The sequence below is a fragment of the Schistocerca nitens genome, chromosome 7 (assembly GCF_023898315.1).
Source record: "Schistocerca nitens isolate TAMUIC-IGC-003100 chromosome 7, iqSchNite1.1, whole genome shotgun sequence".
NCBI classification, from domain to species: Eukaryota; Metazoa; Arthropoda; class Insecta; order Orthoptera; family Acrididae; genus Schistocerca; species Schistocerca nitens.
Window position 1 is genome coordinate 117,559,848 of NC_064620.1, and position 23,068 is coordinate 117,582,915.

At 39.5% G+C, this 23,068-nt stretch overlaps 2 protein-coding genes across 3 annotated transcripts in view; one reads left to right on the forward strand and one right to left on the reverse strand.

Moving 5' to 3' along the window:
* LOC126194674 (etoposide-induced protein 2.4) overlaps window positions 1-444 on the reverse strand; it is a 50,437-nt gene extending 49,993 nt beyond the window's left edge. Inside the window, exon 1 of one of the 2 annotated variants that reach the window (XM_049932873.1) lies at window positions 30-444. In XM_049932873.1, coding sequence (XP_049788830.1) covers window positions 30-146 — 117 coding nt within the window. In that variant the 5' untranslated portion in view covers window positions 147-444. The remainder of the gene's footprint in view (window positions 1-29) is intronic. The other variant, XM_049932874.1, reaches the window with a different exon arrangement.
* Window positions 295-22,121, forward strand: LOC126194675 (trafficking protein particle complex subunit 4). Its single transcript, XM_049932875.1, has 4 exons — window positions 295-637; window positions 19,188-19,466; window positions 19,541-21,660; window positions 21,817-22,121. Exons 1-3 carry the CDS (start codon window positions 463-465, stop codon window positions 19,738-19,740), a joined length of 654 nt encoding a protein of 217 aa, XP_049788832.1. The 5' UTR covers window positions 295-462; the 3' UTR covers window positions 19,741-21,660; window positions 21,817-22,121.
* Window positions 22,122-23,068: the final 947 nt, after the last annotated feature.

Sequence of the window (23,068 nt, forward strand, 5' to 3'; positions counted from 1 at the left end):
AAAGTACATCGGGCAGCAAGATTTTGCACCTTTGTAACACTTTTAACAGTTTCTGGGAGATGTGCAAGAAAGCGGGGCCATTCATAAAGTATTCTGTTACTCGAACTCCTGTAATAACTGAAATGACTTACATAAAAATGTTCCATTTTGTATATTCCGCGAGTCACATTCAAACAAACTCAACTACAACATTCAGAAAATATCATTGCAATAACAAATCACGATCGATTCTCGATACGATGCGCATGGCTACATGTCGGGGAAAGGGCTTGCTTTGTCATTATTCTTTAGTGGAGTAACCATTCTGGTTTGAAATGCTAAACGAGAAAATAAAGATCAGTTATGTTATTATTTCGTCGTCTCCATTAAATGATAATAAAACGATAGATCGACACAATCTGATGTCATGGGAGGAGCAGCTGACACAATAACCTTGTCCAGTTGTGTGGTTTGTGATGCATTATGGTTGTGTACGGTGTTTACATCGTATCGAAGTCTGGTGGTCTGATATTTAATCATGATCACAATGTACCAAAAATTGAGACAGAAAAAACGTTCAGTTATCCCTTGGATATTAAGCTTATATATGAAAATAAAAAGATAATAGTTGTTTTTGGTCAGAGGGATGGTATAATGGGTAAGTTTTTAAGTGTCAACACAATGCAAGATTCTGCGTTGAACGACAGAGGAACGACGTGAGAGTTACCTTACGTTGAAATAACATTTTTGAAGGGTTATTTTTGTACTTGTCTTCAGTTCGAAGACTGGTTTGATTAGATCTGCATGCTAGTCTATCGTGTGCCAATCTCTTCACATTTACCGCTACCAGCATTCAATTGAATTTGCACGTTTAGTCTGGAACATTACTATACGAATACTTTTTCATTGTATTATTTATTATAAATACATGTGATTTCACTAACAATTACTCGCCCACGTTTATCACAAAGTCAAAAGTACCTCCCCAGACCAATTATCCAATTATTCTACTGCTTGTGGCGTCTGAGTAAACCACACATTAGTTTTAATTCCTTCTAGTTTGAACTGCTACATTCAACTATTATTATTGTTACTAAGTAAGCATCGTTCGTTGGCCATGCCCAGCCAGATTACGTCCTATCTTACCGACTATATATTAAAACCACTACTAAAACTAAGATAACAGGCAAAAAACTTTACGCAATACTGATTTTATAAACAGTGTTTGTAAACAAAACAAACAACTCTGTACAGGTCTTAAATGTTTCTAGTTTGTGGTTACAAATGTGGTGATATGATGTTGACCAGTCAACAGTTCAACTTATAGGGAAGAATCCATTTACAGAATGTAGTGGCTGCTGCTTGAAGATATTATTCTTACAGCATAGGCATGATTCTAGCTCTGAACGTCCTCAGTGGCAACGTTTTAACATCCAGTGGTAGGTGGTCGAACATCTTCAGGACTGCTGTGGGGAAAACTGCCCTGTCTCTCTCTTCATGTGACAACTTGGAATATCAATGGCAGACATATCAGATGTGTCGTAGCTGTGAATGTCTTGTCTTGCAGGAGCCTTGATTTTCTTTTATATAGGCAACAGAATCGAATACATTCAGGCTAAATGTTGTAATTGCTCTTAGCTGCTTGAAAGTGGATCTACAGTGGTCAAATTTCATGCTTGAAGATATTATTCTTACAGCCTTCTTTTGTAGGAGCAATATGTTTTTACTTCTAGTACTGTCTCCCCAGAGCAGTGATATGGTTGTGGAATAGTGCATGATATTATTGTGATCAAGTTCCTTCCTGGTATCACATATTTGAGCTACCTGAGGAGATAAATTACTCAAGACCTTAGAACACACATGTTCATTGTGTTCGGTCTACATCAGCTTTTTGTCAGTTGTGATTGCCAGGAGTTTGACACCATCAACATTTGCTATGCCTCTACAGTCGACAGTGCTGCATAATATTTTCTGGGTTGTATCTTCATTTAAGTTCATTTTGTTTGATTTGGTCAACTTTTTGGCTACTTAAAAAGTGACTAAATAAATAAAAACAAATAAATAAATTCAAAATCCTTTAGTGTCTCTGCTGAATTTGTGTGTCCTTAGTTATTAATGGTGTATCATCTGCAAAGAGCAGGGTATGACCACCACAGCATTAGTCATTGACAAATATTAAAAACAGCACAGGGCCAAGTATGGAGCCTGCAGTACACCATCAAGTACCATTTCATAAGACATCACTCCCTGGATGTAAGCACTTTGCTGTGCCTGTATTTTAGGTAAGATGACTTAGCCTCAAAAACCACACCCTTTATACCATAGGATTGTAATTTTTCCAACAGTGTCTTATGAGAAATGCAATAGAATGACTCATTTAGATCAAAAGAATTAGTGCTGTGCAGTTCTTTTCTTCAACTGCTTCCATTATTTATGTTGTTACATCAAACATTGTAGTAAACGTAGATTTCCCTCTTCTAAAATCCCTGTTGGTTTTTCAGTGAGAGGTTGTAGTCTTTGAAATGAAACAACAGTTGGTTATTCATTGCAGTTTCAGCACACGATATGCCACATATATCTATGCTAATAGAGAGTTTAAAACCTTTCACAGTTTTCACTATGTCCTCTGGAAGCACTTCCTCCTGGTCAAGATACAACTATTGCTAATGCTGATACTGCTTGTAATATCAATTTCCAAGTCTGGTACTTCAGATACATTACTCCCAACAACACCAATAAAACCATCAGGGCTGCAAGCATTTAATAGGGCAGTGAGTCGTTTTCTGTGTTCGCCAACCAGTTCACAGGCCACTTTGCATGGGTTGCAGGCTTCAGAAATGAGTTTAATATTATAACCCTTCTTGACTGCTTCTACTTCCTTCCTGTAGAATCCTTTACCTTTCAGATAAGAGCAATGAATCATATCTTTGTCTCTGGCATCTGCTGCTGTTTTAACTCGGTCATTTAGCAGCAAAATAACACACATTGTGTTTGAACTTGTAAGTACACCATCCTTGCCTTTGCCCTTTTTTTACTTCCATTTTGTAGTTTATTTAAGGGATTCTTTATTGTTACTGATGGGAAACAGTTGTCAAAATTTGTTTTCAGGAGCTGGAAAATATATGTGAAACAATCATTTGGTCCCAGTCCTACATCTTCAGCCTGCAGTCAAATCCAACAAGGGCATACTCCACTGTCAGTCGATTTGTCTGCTCGTTTAGTGTGTGTAAATTTGTCACCTGTGTATGACTAAACATTATTTAAAATGCCAAGACTCATATTAGGATGATGGTTAAAATTTCCATCGAGCCATTGAGATTTGAATACTCCATGGTTTGCCCAAATCAGTTAAGGCAATTGGTTCCTTTGAAAGTGACATGCAGCCGTTGGATAAGCAGCTGCCAGCAGAAAGTCGTATACTCCTAGCTCACTTATTTGGGGTCGACAGAAGTGTCCGATCCCACGCGTCGGCTTTGACCTGTGACGTAAGGGTGTTGTCGTGTGTGACGTCATGACGGCGCGGAGTTTGGTTTGAGTGTGGCTGTCTCCAGTTCTGTTTTATCTTATTTTATTTACTTTTCTGATCTGTTCGTTCTATCTCGTGAGATTTTTTTTTTTAATTTAAAAACACTTATTACTTATTTTAATTATATGTTTCCTCCAATTTCGGTTTTAGTTTATTATATTTATCTTTCTGATCTGTTCGTTCTATCCCATGAGATTTTTTTTTAAAAGACAAAAAACACTAATCAGCTACTGAAGCATCTTTATCTTCTATGGGTTGCAGGGGTTTGTGTGTGTGTGTGTGTGTGTGTGTGTGTGTGTGTGTGTGTGTGTGTGTGTGTGTGTGTTTGTGTGTTTGTGTGTTTTTTTGTTTCCGCCATATTTGTGACGTCATGGGTCAAAGCAGACGGGCGGGATCGGACGCTTCCGTATTTCCCTTATTTGTTACATAGTTTAATTCTTAATTTCTTTGCGGGTTTTTGGTACTTGCATTGTTTAATTCATAAATTTCGGGCGTATTATAGTATTTGAGACTTGTAACATCGCGTTTTTGTGCCTGAATAGTGTAAAATCGCCTAGTCTCCTTCCGCCGCCGAGCAGTGTCTCAGCAGTGCGCAAGTAGCAGCATTACTGCATTTACTAGGCAATCTTGTATTTTAATAACCATTTAAATTTTGTGTCGATTTGTTTGTGCTCTCTGTAGATTAGTTCAGACGTTATTTGCACAACAGTTTTTAGCATGGATAGGGACTGCAACTGCTGTGTTCGGATGCAGGCTGAGTTGGCATCCCTTCGCTCCCAGCTTCAGGCAGTGTTGGCTTCGGTCACACAGCTTGAGGCTGTTGCCAATGGGCATCACTGTGGGGGTCCGGATGGGGGTTTGTCGGGGACGGCCAGCTCGTCCCACACATCCCCCGATCGGACTATGACTGTGGCTGCCCGGGATACTGTCCACATTGAGGCTGATCCCTCACCTGTGGTAGAGTGGGAGGTCGTCTCGAGGTGTGGCAGGGGGCGAAAGACATTCCGGAGGGCTGCACGGAAGGCCTCTCCAGTTTGTCTGACGAACAGGTTTCAGGCTCTGTCTCAGGCTGATATTGATCTTCGGCCGGACATGGCTGCTTGTCCTGTTCCAGAGGTTGCCCCTCAGTCTGCAAGATCTGGGGAGTCGCAGAGGGTGGGCTTACTGGTAGTTGGGAGCTCCAACGTCAGGCGCATAATGGGGCCCCTTAGGGATATGGCAGCAAGAGAGGGGAAGAAAACCAATGTGCACTCCGTGTGCATACCATGGGGAGTCATTCCAGATGTGGAAAGGATCCTTCCGGATGCCATGAAGGGTACAGGGTGCACCCATCTGCAGGTGGTCGCTCATGTCAGCACTAATGATGTGTGTCGCTATGGATCGGAGGAAATCCTCTCTGGCTTCCGGCGGCTATCTGATTTGGTGAAGACTACCAGTCTCGCTAGCAGGATGAAAGCAGAGCTCACCATCTGCAGCATCGTCGACAGGACTGACTGCGGACCTTTGGTACAGAGCCAAGTGGAGTGTCTGAATCAGAGGCTAAGACGGTTCTGCGACCGTGTGGGCTGCAGATTCCTCGACTTGCGCCATAGGGAGGTGGGTTTTCAGGTTCCGCTGGATAGGTCAGGAGTCCACTACGCGCAGCAGGCGGCTACATGGGTAGCAGGGGTTTTGTGGTGTGGACTGGGCGGTTTTTTAGGTTAGATGGCCTCGGGCAAGTACAGAAAGGGCAACAGCCTCAAAGGGTGCGGGGCAAAGTCAGGACATGTGGGGACCAAGCAGCAATCGGTATTGTAATTGTAAACTGTCGAAGCTGCATTGGTAAAGTACCGGAACTTCAAGCGCTGATAGAAAGCACCGAAGCTGAAATCGTTATAGGTACAGAAAGCTGGCTGAAGCCAGAGATAAATTCTGCCGAAATTTTTACAAAGGCACGGACGGTGTTTAGAAAGGATAGATTGCATGCAACCGGTGGTGGCGTGTTTGTCGCTGTTAATAGTAGTTTGTCCTGTAGTGAAGTAGAAGTGGATAGTTCCTGTGAATTATTATGGGTGGAGGTTACACTCAACAACCGAGCTGGGTTAATAATTGGCTCCTTTTACCGACCTCCCGACTCAGCAGCATTAGTGGCAGAACAACTGAGAGAAAATTTGGAATACATTTCGCATAAATTTTCTCAGCATGTTATAGTCTTAGGTGGAGATTTCAATTTACCAGATATAGACTGGGACACTCAGATGTTTAGGACGGGTGGTAGGGACAGAGCATCGAGTGACATTATACTGAGTGCACTATCTGAAAATTACCTCTAGCAATTAAACAGAGAACCGACTCGTGGAGATAACATCTTGGACCTACTGATAACAAACAGACCCGAACTTTTTGACTCTGTAAGTGCAGAACAGGGAATCAGTGATCATAAGGCCGTTGCAGCATCCCTGAATATGGAAGTTAATAGGAATATAAAAAAAGGGAGGAAGGTTTATCTGTTTAGCAAGAGTAATAGAAGGCAGATTTCAGACTACCTAACAGATCAAAACGAAAATTTCTGTTCCGACACTGACAATGTTGAGTGTTTATGGAAAAAGTTAAAGGCAATCATAAAATGCGTTTTAGACAGGTACTTGCCGAGTAAAACTGTGAGGGACGGGAAAAACCCACCGTGGTTCAACAACAAAGTTAGGAAACTACTGCGAAAGCAAAGAGAGCTTCACTGCAAGTTTAAACGCAGCCAAAACCTCTCAGACAAACAGAAGCTAAATGATTTCAAAGTTAGCGTAAGGAGGGCTATGCGTGAAGCATTCAGTGAATTCGAAAGTAAAATTCTATGTACCGACTTGACAGCAAATCCTAGGAAGTTCTGGTCTTACGTTAAATCAGTAAGTGGCTCGAAACAGCATATCCAGACACTCTGGGACGATGATGGCAGTAAAACAGAGGATGACACGCGTAAAGCTGAAATACTAAACACCTTTTTCCAAAGCTGTTTCACAGAGGAAGACCGCACTGCAGTTCCTTCTCTAAATCCTCGCACAAACGAAAAAATTGCTGACATCGAAATAAGTGTTCAAGGAATAAAAAAGCAACTGGAATAACTCAACAGAGGAAAGTCCACCGGACCTGACGGGATACCAATTCGATTCTAGACAGAGTACGTGAAAGAACTTGCCCCTTTCTAACAGTTGTGTACCACAAGTCTCTAGAGGAACGGAAGGTTCCAAATGATTGGAAAAGAGCACAGGTAGTCCCAGTCTTCAAGAAGGGTCGTCGAGCAGATGCGCAAAACTATAGACCTATATCTCCGACGTCGATCTGTTGTAGAATTTTAGAACATGTTTTTTGCTCGAGTATCATGTTGTTTTTGGAAACCCAGAATCTACTCTGTAGGAATCAACATGGATTTCGGAAACAGCGATCGTGTGAGACCCAACTCGCTTTATTTGTTCATGAGACCCAGAAAATATTAGATACAGGCTCCCAGGTAGATGCTATTTTCCTTGACTTCCGGAAGGCATTCGATACAGTTCCGCACTGTCGCCTGATAAACAAAGTAAGAGCCTATGGAATATTAGACCAGCTGCGTGGCTGGATTGAAGAGTTTTTAGCAAACAGAACACAGCATGTTGTTATCAATGGAGAGACGTCTACAGACATTAAAGTAACCCTTGGGGTGGCACAGGGGAGTGTTATGGGACCATTGCTTTTCACAATATATATAAATGACCTAGTAGATAGTGTTGGAAGTTCCATGCGGCTTTTCGCGGATGATGATGTAGTATACAGAGAAGTTACAGCATTAGACAATTGTAGCGAAATGCAGGAAGATCTGCAGCGGATAGGCACTTGGTGCAGGGAGTGGCAACTGACCCTTAACATAGACAAATGTAATGTATTGCGAATACATAGAAAGAAGGATCCTTTATTGTATGATTATATGATAGCGGAACAAACACTGGTAGCAGTTACTTCTGTAAAATATCTGGTATTATGCGTGCGGAACGATTTGATGTGGAATGATCATATAAAATTAATTGTTGGTAAGGCGGGTACCAGGTTGAGATTCATTGGGAGAGTCCTTAGAAAATGTAGTCCATCAACAAAGGAGGTGGCTTACAAAACACTCGTTCAACCTATGCTTGAGTATTGCTCATCAGTGTGGGATCCGTACCAGATCGGGTTGACAGAGGGGATAGAGAAGATCCAAAGAAGAGTGGTGCGTTTCGTCACAGGGTTATTTGGTAACCGTGATAGCGTTACGGAGATGTTTAGCAAACTCGAGTGGCGGACTCTGCAAGAGAGGTGCTCTGCATCGCGGTGTATCTTGCTCGCCAGGTTTCGAGAGGGTGCGTTTCTGGATGAGGTATCGAATATACTGCTTCCCCCTACTTATACCTCCTGAGGAGATCACGAATGTAAAATTAGAGAGATTCGAGCGCGCACGGATGCTTTCAGACAGTCGTTCTTCCCGCGAACCATACGCGACTGGAACAGAAAAGGGAGGTAATGACAGTGGCACGTAAAGTGCCCTCCACCACACACCGTTGGGTGGCGTGCGGAGTATAAATGTAGGTGTAGATGTAGATGTAGATTTCTCTCCTCATCCTCATCAAAACAATGCCTGTTATATTTCTAGAGACCTATTAGTCGAAGGTACATTAAACCATAACCCCCGTGTGTTTCCACTTTAATGTGTTATTGATTTGGATACACTGGATGTTAGAAGGATGTGCCAGGGAAGGAATAAGTAATTGGAGTGACTTTAAAAAATTAGCTTAGGAAATTGGTGTTCACTCTCAACTCAAAATATCATTTACGTGTTCCCTCACCCAATATAGAGAAATTAAAGTACAGTATGGTCCCTATTTCTGAGCAGTTAGCAGATCTGACTGCTATTTGAAGGAGCTGGTTAAATTTCCAATATTGCCCAGGATTTTTATTTGCTGGTAGCTCCTGAACTATATGAACTCAGCCTTGTGAAGATAGTTGAGAAGGAACTTAAAATGAATAGTGATTTTGAGATTGCAAATCTGATAACAGTTGGGAGAGTGGTGTGATCAATATACTGATCCACCAGAATATTATGACCACTGACTTGCTATTGATATAAACCCGTCCAGTTGATAGCAGAAATGATTGCTAGTCTCTCTCTCTCTCTCTCTCTCTCTCTCTCTCTCTCTCTCTCTCACACACACACACACACACACACACACACACACACACACACACGGTACACAGTGTATGTAGTATCAGTGAGCATGCTGTCTGTGTGTAGAATGGGGAAGGTGCGCTATTATATCTGAGTTTGGACCAAGGGCAGATTGTGATGGCCTGGAGCAAGAGCATTTTGGAAACTGCATGACCTGTTGGGTGTTCAAGGAGTGCTGTGGTGAGCATCTTCAACACATGGTGAAACCACATCCATATGGCATGGGGTTATGTGGCCACCCATCATTACAGATGTTAGACATCATAGGCAGGGCAGACTGGTAAAACAGGACAGGTGATGAACTGTGGCAGAACTAACATCAGACTTTAATGCTGGGCAGAGTACAAGTGTGTATGAACACACAGTGCACCAAAGACTCCTAATGATGTGCCTAAGCAGCCGACGACCCATGCATGTGCCAATGTTAACAACACGGCATTGGCTACTACGACTGAAATAGGCACGTGACCATTGGCGCTCGATGTTGGTACAATGTTGCATGATCTGATGAATCCCGATACCTTGTTCATCATACCGATGGGAGGGCACAAATCCATTGTCTTCCAGGGGAAGAGCTCCTTAACACCTGTACTGTGGGCCAGAGACGAGCTGGCAGTGTCTCCATTATGCTATGGGAAACATTCATGTGTGCACCCATGGGTCCAGTGGAGTTCATGCAAGACACCGTGATAGCCAAGGAGTATCATACACTGGTTGCAGACCGCATACACCCCTTCACGACGATCATGTTTCCCGACAGCAGTGGCATTTTTCAACAACATAATACACTACATCACAAGGCTAGGAGTGTGATGGGAGTCGTTCGCGGAACACGGTGGTGAGTTCCAGTTGATGTGATGGCCCTCCAACTCTCCAGATTTGAACCTGATTGAACACATCTGAGATGTGATTGAACATGGCTTCTTTTGAATATCAGCCAATCTTGTAATAGCTTATTATGAACAACATGAAATGTGCTATTCAATTAGATGTAGAAGCATTCCTTTGTTATTGTTCAGAATCATGATTTTGTGAAAATATCTGTGTTGAAGTTGTTTCACAGAGTTTTTCTTTAAGCAACACATAATTTGTTTTTAATATTCTACACATTTAAATAAAACATCAGAACAAACTTGATCTGTTGGAAGGTAAGGTAAAGTATTATAGTTTCATTTCTTACAAGTTCAGTATGGTACAACCCAACAACATATTATTAAACTTCTGTGGCCATTAACAAATCCATCTTTAGTCGTGGTTCCCTGTTACGCCCATGCTTTTGGCCATAAGTAGAGATGTGTGTGTCCTGTAGAGGCCACTTTTAAAAATATGACACTACATCTATAATACAGAGTTTATGGCCATCAGGTGAGCTGCGTGTGCAGATGTGGTGCCAACTCCCTCCAGCGACCTACCAAGGCCCATTGCTTCCGTGCCATGACATGTTGCTACTGTTATCCTTGCTAAAGATGGGCATACCAGCTATTAGGTAGGTGGTCATAATGCTCTGGCTGATCAGTGTATATGCTCCTCCACACCAGCTTCAGTGATGCTGTTTTCCGAAGATGGCCATGGCTTCTGGTTAGTAAAATTTGATCCTTATGGCCTAATCACAGAACTTTAATACCATTTGGTATTTTGTGTAACCTGTTCAAGATATTTGTCCAAGTAAATCGTACGAGGCCTCAGAAGCTATCAGGCATTGTAAGTGTTAATACATCACTAGTGTTAACATATACAATAGTCAGTAAAGTAGTGATAATAAATATAGAACTAACTTACAATGTCATACTTGGTCAGGTTATTTTTCTTGACGCATATGACTTGGTACCTGTGATCGTTCCCATTTAAGTACACCCAATCTGTGTAGTAGTAGTAGTAGTAGTAGTAGTAGTAGTGTCAAGGCTCATGTTTTGGCCACTACCTCACTTTGGCCACTTTGATGCAGTTAGTGAATTTTGAAGCTTCTTTTGAATATCAGCCAATCTTGTAATAGCTTATTATGAACAACATGAAATGTGCTATTCAATTAGATGTAGAAGCATTCCTTTGTTATTGTTCAGAATCATGATTTTGTGAAAATATCTGTGTTGAAGTTGTTTCACAGAGTTTTTCTTTAAGCAACACACAATTTGTTTTTAATATTCTACACATTTAAATAAAACATCAGAACAAACTTGATCTGTTGGAAGGTAAGGTTAAGTATTATAGTTTCATTTCTTACAAGTTCAGTATGGTACAACCCAACAACATATTATTAAACTTCTGTGGCCATTAACAAATCCATCTTTAGTCGTGGTTCCCTGTTACGCCCATGCTTTTGGCCATAAGTAGAGATGTGTGTGTCCTGTAGAGGCCACTTTTAAAAATATGACACTACATCTATAATACAGATTTGGTCTTCATTTCTAACTAGGCTGATTTTATTTAAGTAGGTATATTTAAACAGTTTCCAGTATTTTTTTATACAGAGATAGACCTAATTATTAGTCTTGTCTGAGCACCTCATATTAATTGATATATCCTTGTAACTTAGTGAAATTTGTTACATGAATTTTGAAAATACAACACTTTTTAACACAAAGTTTTGGAGTCAACCAAAAAATAAGAGATTTCAGTATCCTCTCAGTGGGGTTAAAAATGCGCTGGAGGCTATTGTTGGGGGAATGAAAGTTGTTACTGCAAGCAAATTGTATAATGCTCCAAGAACATTAAGGAATAAAGTTTCTGGTCTGTCTCCACTACTGGGCACTGTGGCACATATTCTGTCTTGAGGGGGAGGGGGAGAAAAAATATTGATGGGCTTGGTTGTGGACTGTCCAATATGATGTTGCCAATTTGTGAGGACAATCTCTATTGATCTTTGCAAAAACTTATTGAAAAGGCAGATTTGTGAAATTCTAAGACTGCATTGCAAACAATCAAACTGGAGAAAAGTGGTATCGTGGCTTTCTCAAGAGCGAGAAAGTTTTTTTCACTAAAATATGTTGAATGTTAATGGGGCTAGAGGTTCTATCACAGGGAAGAAAAATAAGAAATTGGTTCCAGGAAGTATCTGAAACTCTGAATTATTAAGGATATGTTAAACAACCCTAACAGAGATATAGCTTTGCCACAGCCTGTGGGACGTCTCCAGAATGAAATTTTCACTCTGCAGCAGAATATTTACTGATATGAAACTTCCTGGCACATTAAAACTGTGTGCTAGACTGAGACTTGAAGTTGAGACCTTTGCCTGTCTCTGGCAAGTGCTCTACCAATTGAGCTACCAGAACATGACTCGTGACTCATCCTCACAGCTTTACTTCTGCTAATACCTTGTATCCTACCATTCATACCAGCGCACATTCTGCCGCAGAGTGAATATTTCATTCTGGGAACACTTGCAGAGTTTCTAATATCAGTAAAACATCTTTTTCCTTTGTCCTAAAGGGGAATTAGTCATAGGGTGTTTCTAGGCCAGTCATTACAATACTTTTTGTTTAACTGTTTTCTATTCCACTCAATTGCTGCAACTTTTACCTGCTGTATGCCTGTTTGTTTTGTTATGTTCTTGTATAAAGAACAAATTATTTTCTAAAAAATTGATTCTATAATTATTTGAAGCCCGGTTTTACACGCTTGTAACATACAGACTTTGAAACAATAGTTGATTTCTTTTTAAGATATTCTTATACTTTTTTCCTATAGCAAACATATAACCTGTTTTGAATTGTCCTTAAGAAGGCCATAAGTCGTGCCTAGATGCTAGTAGTAGTGGTGGTGGTGGTGGTGGTGGTGGTGGTGGTGGTGGTGGTGGAGTAGTGGATAACTTTTATGTAGCTATCACACGTAATTTAAGGGAGAAAAATCAATTCATATTGACAAAATCAAGCAATGTAAACAAAGGAAACTCCAGGTAGGAATATCGACAGTGTAGGAAAAGATAGATTGCTACTTACCATAAAGAAGACATGTTACATGGGAGATAGGCACAATTAAAAGACACTTACACATTGCATGAGGTGTGCTTGCTTGTGTGTGTGAATGGTATTTGTTTCTCTTTTGCTGATGAAGGCTGCGACCAAAACTTTTGTGTAAGTGTCTTTTAATTGTGCCTGTCTGCAACTTAACGTGTCTTCTTTACAGTAAGTAGCACTCTATCTTTTCCTATAATTCGTTTAGTCAGATATTTGCGTACATACAGGTCTAGTTTGACAAGGATGGAACAGATAGCTGTAGCCTTATATCGTGGGCAGGGCCGGTTTAAGGCACAAGTGACATGAGCCACAGCTTGGGATGCAAAACTGAGAGGATTGTGACATTCCAAATTAGTAATGGCTGCTTCGGGTGCCAAAGTGAGTGGAGCACCAAGGTCACCCACGTGCAATGTTTATAAAAAGTGCATATCACTACAAATGGTGAAATCTGACACAGGTGAAAGAGTGTGAAACAAAAGAGGGTTGAGGTGGGCTCCAAAGTCACTTCTGTGGAAAAATGTTCTAGTACTGGTCCTGATAGTAGGAAACCATGGAAAACCTAAATCAGGATAACTAGTCTAGGAGACTCCTCTCTCCTGAAAATATGACCAGTCTGCTTAAAATGGCTCAACCTCATTCATTTTACTCCTAGTATACAATACAGGTCAGCTGATCCTATTGAGAATAGATGTTGGCTTTGTTCCTTAATGTAATGATGATGTGACATATTATGTCGTATGTGTGCAAACAGAACACTGACATTATTTCTTTTGTGTCTATATTACTTTTTGTAGTGTAGGTTGTGATGACACACTGCCCTGTTGTGTAGCCTGGGGTATAGATTAGATTGAAAGATGAGAGTTTCATAAATTCTTGCAAAGAAATTATCTAATAACATAAAAAGCTGGTGCTACATTGATAATTCATTTCTCAATACCAGTTGCTGAGTGGATTATGGTACACACACTGTCAGTTGACATCAGGATCCCATGATGATGATGTTTGCTTTCCATTTTATGTATCCTAACTTCTTATTTGCTTACCTGAAAACTGCGCATATATCCCTTCATAATTACTGGAGATGAGCTCAGAACAAGGATAAGATATCTAGTTGTATAAGTTGCAGAGCTTTGATGTAGGGCTCTGAAAGTGTAAGAAAAAAAGAAGTTTGTTGTGAAATGGAAGAGGTGCTTTATTATTTTAACTAATGTTACATATTTTTGCCAAACCCTTACACTGTGTCATGTAAGTAAACCCTCTTTGTATAGAGCTTAACAGGCAGCCCTATTTTTAGTGGTGTCGGAAAGAGCTTATTTTAATAAAATATCCTTAATCTCATTAGGCAGTTTATTGTTCAATTTGAAATACTGTTAGAAAATGTTTTGAGTGTTATATTTATTCTTTTATAGTAAATATAAGTTCAGTCTAGATCTTGTTCTATGGTCATGAACAGAGCTATTTATGCAGTAGTTATCAAAGTTATGTTTGATGTGCTTAACTGATTGGCAAATTTACTTGCTTGATGTAGTTAAAATGCTCAGTGATTTGAACAGGTATTTACAATGAACCCAAGTACTATTTTTAGATAGTATTTTTATGGCTATTTTCTTTAGTTGGAAAACTGTATGTATATTTTGTACGATGTTCCCCAGGAAAGAATTTCATATCTAAGATTTGAGTGTTTGTACAAATGTTATGTACTTACAAGCCACTGACTGTTACTCACTGGTGACAGGACTCCAAGGGGATAACATACAGATGACACAGTAAATAATAAAGGTATAATTCGGAGTACTCGTAAACTAGCTCTACAATAAGCTCTGGGAGCCATGCTGCAAATTATCCTCAATGCATTCTTTTTGCAATTTAAAAATACTGGCAAAAAGTTTTGTTGGCTCCTTAGTATACTGCTGTGTGTTTTATGACTTACAGCATTATAAATTACTTTGAGCACAGTAATAGTAAAAAAGTGGCATAGGTGCCTCAGAGCAAATATACACTTCCTTATTTATTATACAAGCTTTTCTGTAATGTTTATCGTGAAGACAGTTTGAAATCCTTTATTATCACAAGGAAAAATTGACAGCATTTTAGTCTGGTTCTATTAACATGCATTGATGTCATGTAATATGTACATCATCATCTTTTCTTGACTGATGAGGAGGGAATTTGCATTACACATTTCATCAGCTATTAGTTCTAATTCATATTTTAATATCTCTACTGTTCTTGTTATTACATAGGCCATGAGATCATTAGAAAAAACTATTGCACTTACATTGTTGCTTCATGTTAAACAAAGTCTACGTTGGAATATCAACAATAAAAAGAACATTGCTACTCACTAGAAAGATGACATGTTGACTTGCAGACAGGCATAATGAAGAGACTATTACACACTGAGCTTTCAGCCAAAGCCTTAAACACACATTTACACATGTAGGCACACTTGACCACCACCTTCGGCCTCTCTGGCCAGACTACAGCTGTTGTGTCCAGAGTGGGGCAGGGAAAGGGGAGGAATTGCAGGGTATGGGTAGCAGGAGAGAAGAGTGCTATCTGGTGGAGCATGCAGGGGCAAAGGTGGTAGGATAGTGTTGCCAGGTGCAGCAGCAGGAAGCTATGTGTGATGGAGGAGGTGGGGGTGGGGGACAGGGCGCAGAAAAGGAGAGGAGCAGAGAGGGGAAAAGACTGGTGGTGCATTGTCAGTGAGCATTTCACAATGAGGGCAAGACAATATGAACTGGAAGGAGATGATAGGACAGAGGGGGTTGAAACTGTTGAGTGAAAGATATTCGGACAGTAGGTTATCATAGGTTAAGGCTGGGATAATTTCGGGAGCAGGAAATGTACGAGACCATGAAGATATTGTCAGTGAACCTGAACCAGTCAAGAGTTCGAGGTTTTTGGAGGCTAGGAATGGGCCATAAACAGGTTGCCGTAGGATGGTGCCATGCAAATGCCTGTGGCTATGCTGTGGATTCATTTGTATACCTTCCCTTCGAAGGAGAAGTAGTTGTGTGTTAGGGTAAAATTAGTAAGATGTATGAGGAATGAGGTTTGTAGTCTGAAGGACACTGGGAGAGGTAGTGTTCAGTTGCAGCAAGACCGTGGCCATGAGGGATGTTAGCATATAGGGATGCTGCATCAACAGTGAGGAGTAGGGATTCAAGAAGTAAAGAAGCAGGCATGTGGGCTGGAAGAAAAGCCATTATGCAAAAAAACAGTGGTATAATTATGAAAAGGATAGATGGCTACTTGCCATAAAGATGACACATTGAGTTGCAGACCAGCATAGCAAAAAGACTGCTTACACATGTTCCATTAGTTGTACAGAAACTCCCTAATATAAATAGTGAATACAATTTGAACTTGTACTTAGATTCATGTAGAATACCAGCATGCGTGGGCAGTCACCCAGACTATATACCACTAAGTTCAACATGAAAAATTCTAGTAAACAGTGGTAAAGCCCTCTGGAATAATAACAATATGAATTAGGATAGGTTGCTACTCACCACACAGATGAGGCATTGAGGGGCGGACAGGCTCATTTAAAAGCAGACTAAGCTATCATACAAAGTCATACATCAGATTTAGAAAAAAAATCTGGGAAGAGACTTCATCTGATAGCTTAGTCTACTTGCAATGGGAGTATGTGCTTTTTCTAAATCTGGCAAAGGAAGTTGTCCAATAGCTTAGTTTACTTTTAAATGTTCTTGTTTGTTGCTCAGTGCTTCATTTATGTAGTGAGGCATGAAATATTCTGATTCATGTTGTTAAAACATTCTGTAAATTATGTAAGATTTCACTTATTCAACATGATTTTCTGTACCTTTGTAGAAATGCAGTTTGTTTTATAATGTTTCACATGATACTGTATCGAAAGCTTTTGATAAATCAAAGTGTCTTCTCCGAACCACTGATCTGGTTTCCGTATGCATAAAACATTGTGCAAACAAAGGCAAAGCAACTTAAATTGTATCTTAACCCAGCATTAGTTGTGATTAAATTGCAGGCTTAAACAGTTTCACTAGCCTATCAATAGTATGACCTGAGTATTCCTGGGAGAGGAACTAGGTATGATATTAATGCTCTCAGGAATAATGTAATTCTCCAGACAAGCAAAGGTGAAGTTTCCCACACCGTGTTAGAACATTTTGCCCAAATCATCACCATCACCATCATCATCAACAACTACTACGATCCAGCCATCTACAGTAGTGAACATTCTCTAAGAGGAGAAGTTGTGGCTTTAGTTCTTCCAGTGATAAAATCTAAAGCAGACCTTAAAGGCAGTGTCTGGTATCATCCTTACCCTATACCTCTACTATATTATAAAAATCTGTTACACTATTTCTAATGCGGTGATTTTACAATGCTTCCCAAGCAGAGTTCCATTGCTCTTCATAACCCTTTGCAATTTATAGTCATTCACCTGTCTCCTGACAAAGCTGAAACAACAGAAACAGTTTGAATGTGAAAACATTTACTTGCATTTTATTGTCAGGTGGAGGTAAGAGTCATGCTACTGTTCCTTCTTTCAGTTTTGACATGAATACTGACAGACAGATATTGAGATAAGTAAATACAAAATACTCAGCTACAAATGCTCAACAATGGAAAGGCTACTGAACTCAATGTGATCTCTGTATAATTCTACATATAGGATAAGAAGCAATGTATTCCATTGTAGCAGCACTTTATTGTAGGTTGCTGGAACAGAAAAGCATCAAAAAAGTTTAGAAAATGGTGCAAGTCGTTGTTGTTTCCAGGAAGGGTTCTGAGACAAATGCATATGTCTGGAGACCTAATTCACTGACAATGTATTTTAGAACACATTTTATGCTCGTGTATTATGACACAGACCGAAACCAATTCCACAAACATCAATTTTGTGAAACTGTGATATCTCGATTTGTCTGTGAGATCTAGAAGAGAGTAGATTTGGGCACCTGAGTTGATGCTATGTTCCTTGACTTTCAAACTATGTTTAATAAATTTATACTTTGTCATCTTATGAATCAAACACGAACTCGACTAGCTTTTTGTGATTGGTTTGAGGGCTACTTGGCTGATAGAACTCTGTGTCATTCTTAACAAATTGAAATAGTCAGGTATGAAAGTGAGGGAGTGTTATAGGGTTGTTACTCTTCAAGATATTTATAAATGATCTGGTGGATATCTGTCAGTATATAAGCTTGTTTTATATGCCAGATTGTAATAAAATGCAGGAAACTTTCAAAGGATCAAAGTTTGGTACACAAATTGTCAGCTATAAGTATAAATAAATGGTCATTATTGCACACAAATAATCAGAGACCCCCTCCCCCCAATTGTTTGATTAAATGGTCTGTGATCAGTGACTGGATATATAAAGAACCATAAAATATGCAGCAGTATTGATCTGGTCCAACCTATTGTGGAACAATACATTAAAGTAGTCATAGGAAAAGCAGACACCAAACAAATTCATTGGAAGCATCTTAAGGAAACTTTATTCACCCAATGAAGTGGTAAGTTGCATAATCCTCATTCAACTGATTCTTGAGCATTGCCTGTCAGTGTGGACACTTACCAGTAAATGTTGCAGCACATCACTATAAACATCACCATTGTTAATTTTCAGCATTTTGGCTTCATATGGGGAGGAGAAACACTGACAAAGACTCACCAGTTTGTGGTGAATCTGATTTACACATTTCATTATGCTACATTTTGATGATTTCCCATTTATATTACCACGAAAGGACAGAAGAAAACACAGTTGAAATCTGTCCTTTCTTTTAGCTGATGACAGCCTGTTTTAAAATTTTGCAGGATACAAAGTAAATGTTTAGAGTTCATTGTATTGCAATGTGGCTGGCTCATCTTTTTTTAGGACTAAATGTAGTACTTTAGCCACTTCTCTTTCCACTTCCCTTCCAATTTTTATCTAGTGTTTGAAAATCTTAAATAACCCATGTTTCAACAGTTTATTATGGACACTACTGACCCAACCGTGTAACCCCCACAAAACCTTTCCATCTCCTCCTCATACACCACCACCACCACCACCACCACCACCACCACCACCACCACTGTTATTCGGAATGTTTTCTCTGTTGTTGTGGGACTTAAGAGTGGTATTTGTCAGGGTGGCAAGTTTTTACTTCATTTTTTTTATTCCATTGCACATTTCTTTTACTTTCATCCTTGTTTGAAAACATATTTTTTACTGGCACTAGTAGTCCAGGTTTTGCAAGTTTTATTTAACAAATAAATAAATATATCTTTCCTTATTTCAAACTGTTCGATGATTATGGGAAAAGTTGGTAAATATTTGTAACTTTTAAAACCATCATTAAACACGTGGGAAAAATCGTAGGTTTCTGTGTGGAAAGGAAATGTCAGCCGTGATCCATATAGTTCCAAGGGATAAATATTTATTCATAAATAATAAAAGGAAATTCTTGTTCAAATTTCTCATTTGCTGTATTTCAGACACGACATTTATTACATTTTTGTTATTTTTTTCCAGTTGGACATGTCTTAATCTCAGTGAATGGGATACCAGTCACAGGGAGACAACTGGATGATGGTAGAGATGTATTTGAAGTTTTAGAAAATGAAGAGAATTTTCCTCTTAACTTGAGATTTGGAAGATCTAAAATGACTACCAATGAAAAAATTTTCTTGGCCAGCATGTTCTATCCACTCTTTGCAATTGCAAGTCAGTTAAGTCCGGAGCCAAGGAGTTCTGGAATTGAAGTACTGGAAGCAGATACCTTTAAACTCCACTGTTTTCAGACACTTACAGGTGCTGTAACTTTGCACCTCACATAGTATCTGAGCATATAGTTGATGAAGCTGACAATTTTTTTTCTTTTATAGGAGTAAAATTCATGGTGGTAGCAGAACCTCAACAACAAGGGATGGAGGTCCTGCTAAAGAAAATTTATGAACTGTATTCAGACTATGCACTGAAAAACCCATTTTACTCATTAGAGATGCCAATAAGATGTGAACTATTTGATACTCATCTCCAAAGTTTACTTGATAATATAGAAAAACAAGGAGTAAGTAATGTATAGTTGGTAATACAGGAAGGAACATTTGAAAAATTGTTTCAGTTTGTTTGTATTATAAATATAAAGCTTACAAGAAATCTGTGATATATGACTAAAATGATTGTTCAATTCGCTATTGAAATGTAGTTGATAAGGAAAAAAATAATTTTGATATTGGCTCAGAAAAAAGAACAGCTTGTTATATTTCTGATTTCTGTACCTCTGATCCCCAAGATTTTATCTGATTCTGGTTTATCATTGATTTTTATGGTGCCTTTCTTGTCATCATTGTAAGACACATTTCTGTTGTTCTGTCTTTGTTTCTTCAACATACGAAAAATCGAAAAAAAAGTGATAGTGTTGCTGAAATCTTGGACTGAAGTAGGAGTCACATAATAGCACAGTTTGGGAGTAGTTCACATTTCTTTGATGTATTTGCAAAGCTTAATTGTGGATGCTGCAGGAACTATGAAGAGGGAAGCAAACAATGTCTTATGCTTTACTTAAATAACAACACAATTGGTCTTCTGTACTTTTAATTGCTCAGTTCCTCAACTAACACAGTGAATAGCTACATAATTGGATAGATAAAAAATCTTCCCACGAAGTGGCAGCAGAACACATGCATAAAAGACTGATGTGATTGGCAAGCTTTTGAGCCAGAGGCTCCTTCTTGAGGCATAAGGGTTGAAGAGGAAGGAAGAAGAATGAAGGAAAAGGACTGGAGTGGTCTAAGAAAAGGGGTAGATTTTGGGAAAGTCACCCAGAACCACACGTTAGGGCAGACTTACCATACAGGATGAGAAGGAAAGACTGATTACGAAGCAAACTGGGAGATTTTTACTTCCCCTCATGTTTTGCCATCTGCCTCCTTAAAATTCATTTTTTCAATTTCAAGTAATTACCATTAACATACGTAAATATTATCTGCCTCTCCATAGAAGAGAGAGGTTGGTCCTCAGTTTTAAAGAATATAACATCAGATCTAATTTCGTGCTTAGTTTTATGTATGTAATTGATTTTCTATTTTATTTTGACTATTCCTAGTTTTGTTACAGGTTGAAATCAGTAATTTTTTTGTAACTTAAATTCTATTGTTGACATATAAACAAATATAAATTCTGTACTCATTATAAACATTTGGAAGACGAAATACTAGTAATCGTAAAGTATCTGTTTGGCTGTAGTTGGAAACATGTTAGCAAAGCCAGCCCTTAATTAATTCCAAACTAATTAACAGTTTGTCCAAAGTATTGTTTGTGTACTTATATTTGTTAATTTCATGATTTAAACAAATAATTCGGCTTAACCCTTGCTGTAGAAGGAACTGTTAAAAAGAACCAGTTTTCAATGTTTTCAGTTAATTTAATGAGTTAAGTTTTTAATTATAATTTCTGTAAATTAAACTTCGAACAATGTGTAATTTCAGTCCCTATTATTGTGATGATATACAAGGGCCAAAATTTTGGTCACGAGACAGTCAGTCCATGGCTGAGTTTCAGTCGAGAAACCTGTGTTGGTTAGAACATCAACAACAATGCTTCAACTTTTCCGTAAGTGTTACGCAATTAGACCGTGTGTAAAAACAATGGCAGTGTCTGCTCCATAGGTACCTTTCTAATTTTCAAGAACTGTGAACTTTGTTGCTAGGTTTTTACTGCTTGTAGACATTCAATGGTAAACTGATGTAGCAGTATGTGGAGGTTTGTCTGCACACTATTAATGAGGCTTCGAAAGTTAAACAATAGTGCACTGGGCAGATAACTGTGTATTATCAGGAGGTTGTGAACAGTGAAATTAAAGTACCGTGAAACGCAACTGTGCACCTGTCGGCTACATGATTTACAGTAGTCAGTGTTGGAATCCACAACCCATTTTTCAGCCACTGTAGCAACGCAGTACGTCAACACCGAGGACATCAAACAAATGAAAGAAACAAAGAAGGTGAGCCGCTACAAGTAGTTAACTTTACTACTGCATTATCAAATAATTTGTATCATATTGACAGTAAATATTGGTACATGGAACACATCAACTGAACAAAAGTGTCACATGCATCTTAAAAAAGTACTTGCATGGTTGTATATTGTCTATTTTCAGATTTTTAAATGCCAAGTCACACCGTAGTTAGAGGTCCACTTTAAACTGCAAGTTCTACTGCAACTGGCTGGGTAAAAGCAGTTCAAAGGACAGCTAAAGAAAGTGGTCTTCCTCTAATTGGGAATTAACTACATGTGATGTTCCTCAATGTTCCATCTTGGGTCCATTGCTTTTTCTTGTGTACATTAATGACCTCTCGTCTGGTACATTGCCAGATGCTAAGTTTGCTTTGTTTGCAGATGATACAAACATTGCAATAAATAGCCAGTCAAGTACAGGTTTAGAAATGGCTGCTAATAAGATTTTCACTGACTTTAATAAATGATTTAAATTTGATTACGTGTTATTAAATTTTTGGAAAAGACCCACCACATGCAGATCACAACCTGTAATAATTTCCTCCCAGCATGTGTATAACATTTGAAGACATGCAGATAAAAGAGGTTGACAAAGTTAAACTTCTGTGAAACTTCCTGGCAGATTAAAACTGTGTGGCCGACCGAGACTCGAACTCGGGACCTTTGCCTTTCGCGGGCAAGTGCTCTACCAACTGAGCTACCGAAGCACGACTCACGCCTGGTCCTCACAGCTTTACTTCTGCCAGTACCTCGTCTCCTACCTTCCAAACTTTACAGAAGCTCTCCTGTGAATCTTGCAGAACTAGCACTCCTGAAAGAAAGGATATTGCGGAGACATGGCTTAGCCACAGCCTGGGGGATGTTTCCAGAATGAGATTTTCACTCTGCAGCGGAGTGTGCGCTGATATGAAACTTCCTGGCAGATTAAAACTGTGTGCCCGACCGAGACTCGAACTCGGGACCTTTGCCTTTCGCGGGCAAGTGCTCTACCAACTGAGCTACCGAAGCACGACTCACGCCTGGTCCTCACAGCTTTACTTCTGCCAGTATCTCGTCTCCTACCTTCCAAGCTGTGAGGACCGGGCATGAGTCGTGCTTCGGTAGCTCGGTTGGTAGAGCACTTGCCCACGAAAGGCAAAGGTCCCGAGTTCGAGTCTCGGTCGGGCACACAGTTTTAATCTGCCAGGAAGTTTCATATCAGCGCACACTCTGCTGCAGAGTGAAAATCTCATTCTGGAAACATCCCCCAGGCTGTGGCTAAGCCATGTCTCCGCAATATCCTTTCTTTCAGGAGTGCTAGTTCTGCAAGGTTCGCAGGAGAGCTTCTGTAAAGTTTGGAAGGTAGGAGACGAGGTACTGGCAGAAGTAAAGCTGTGAGGACTGGGCGCGAGTCG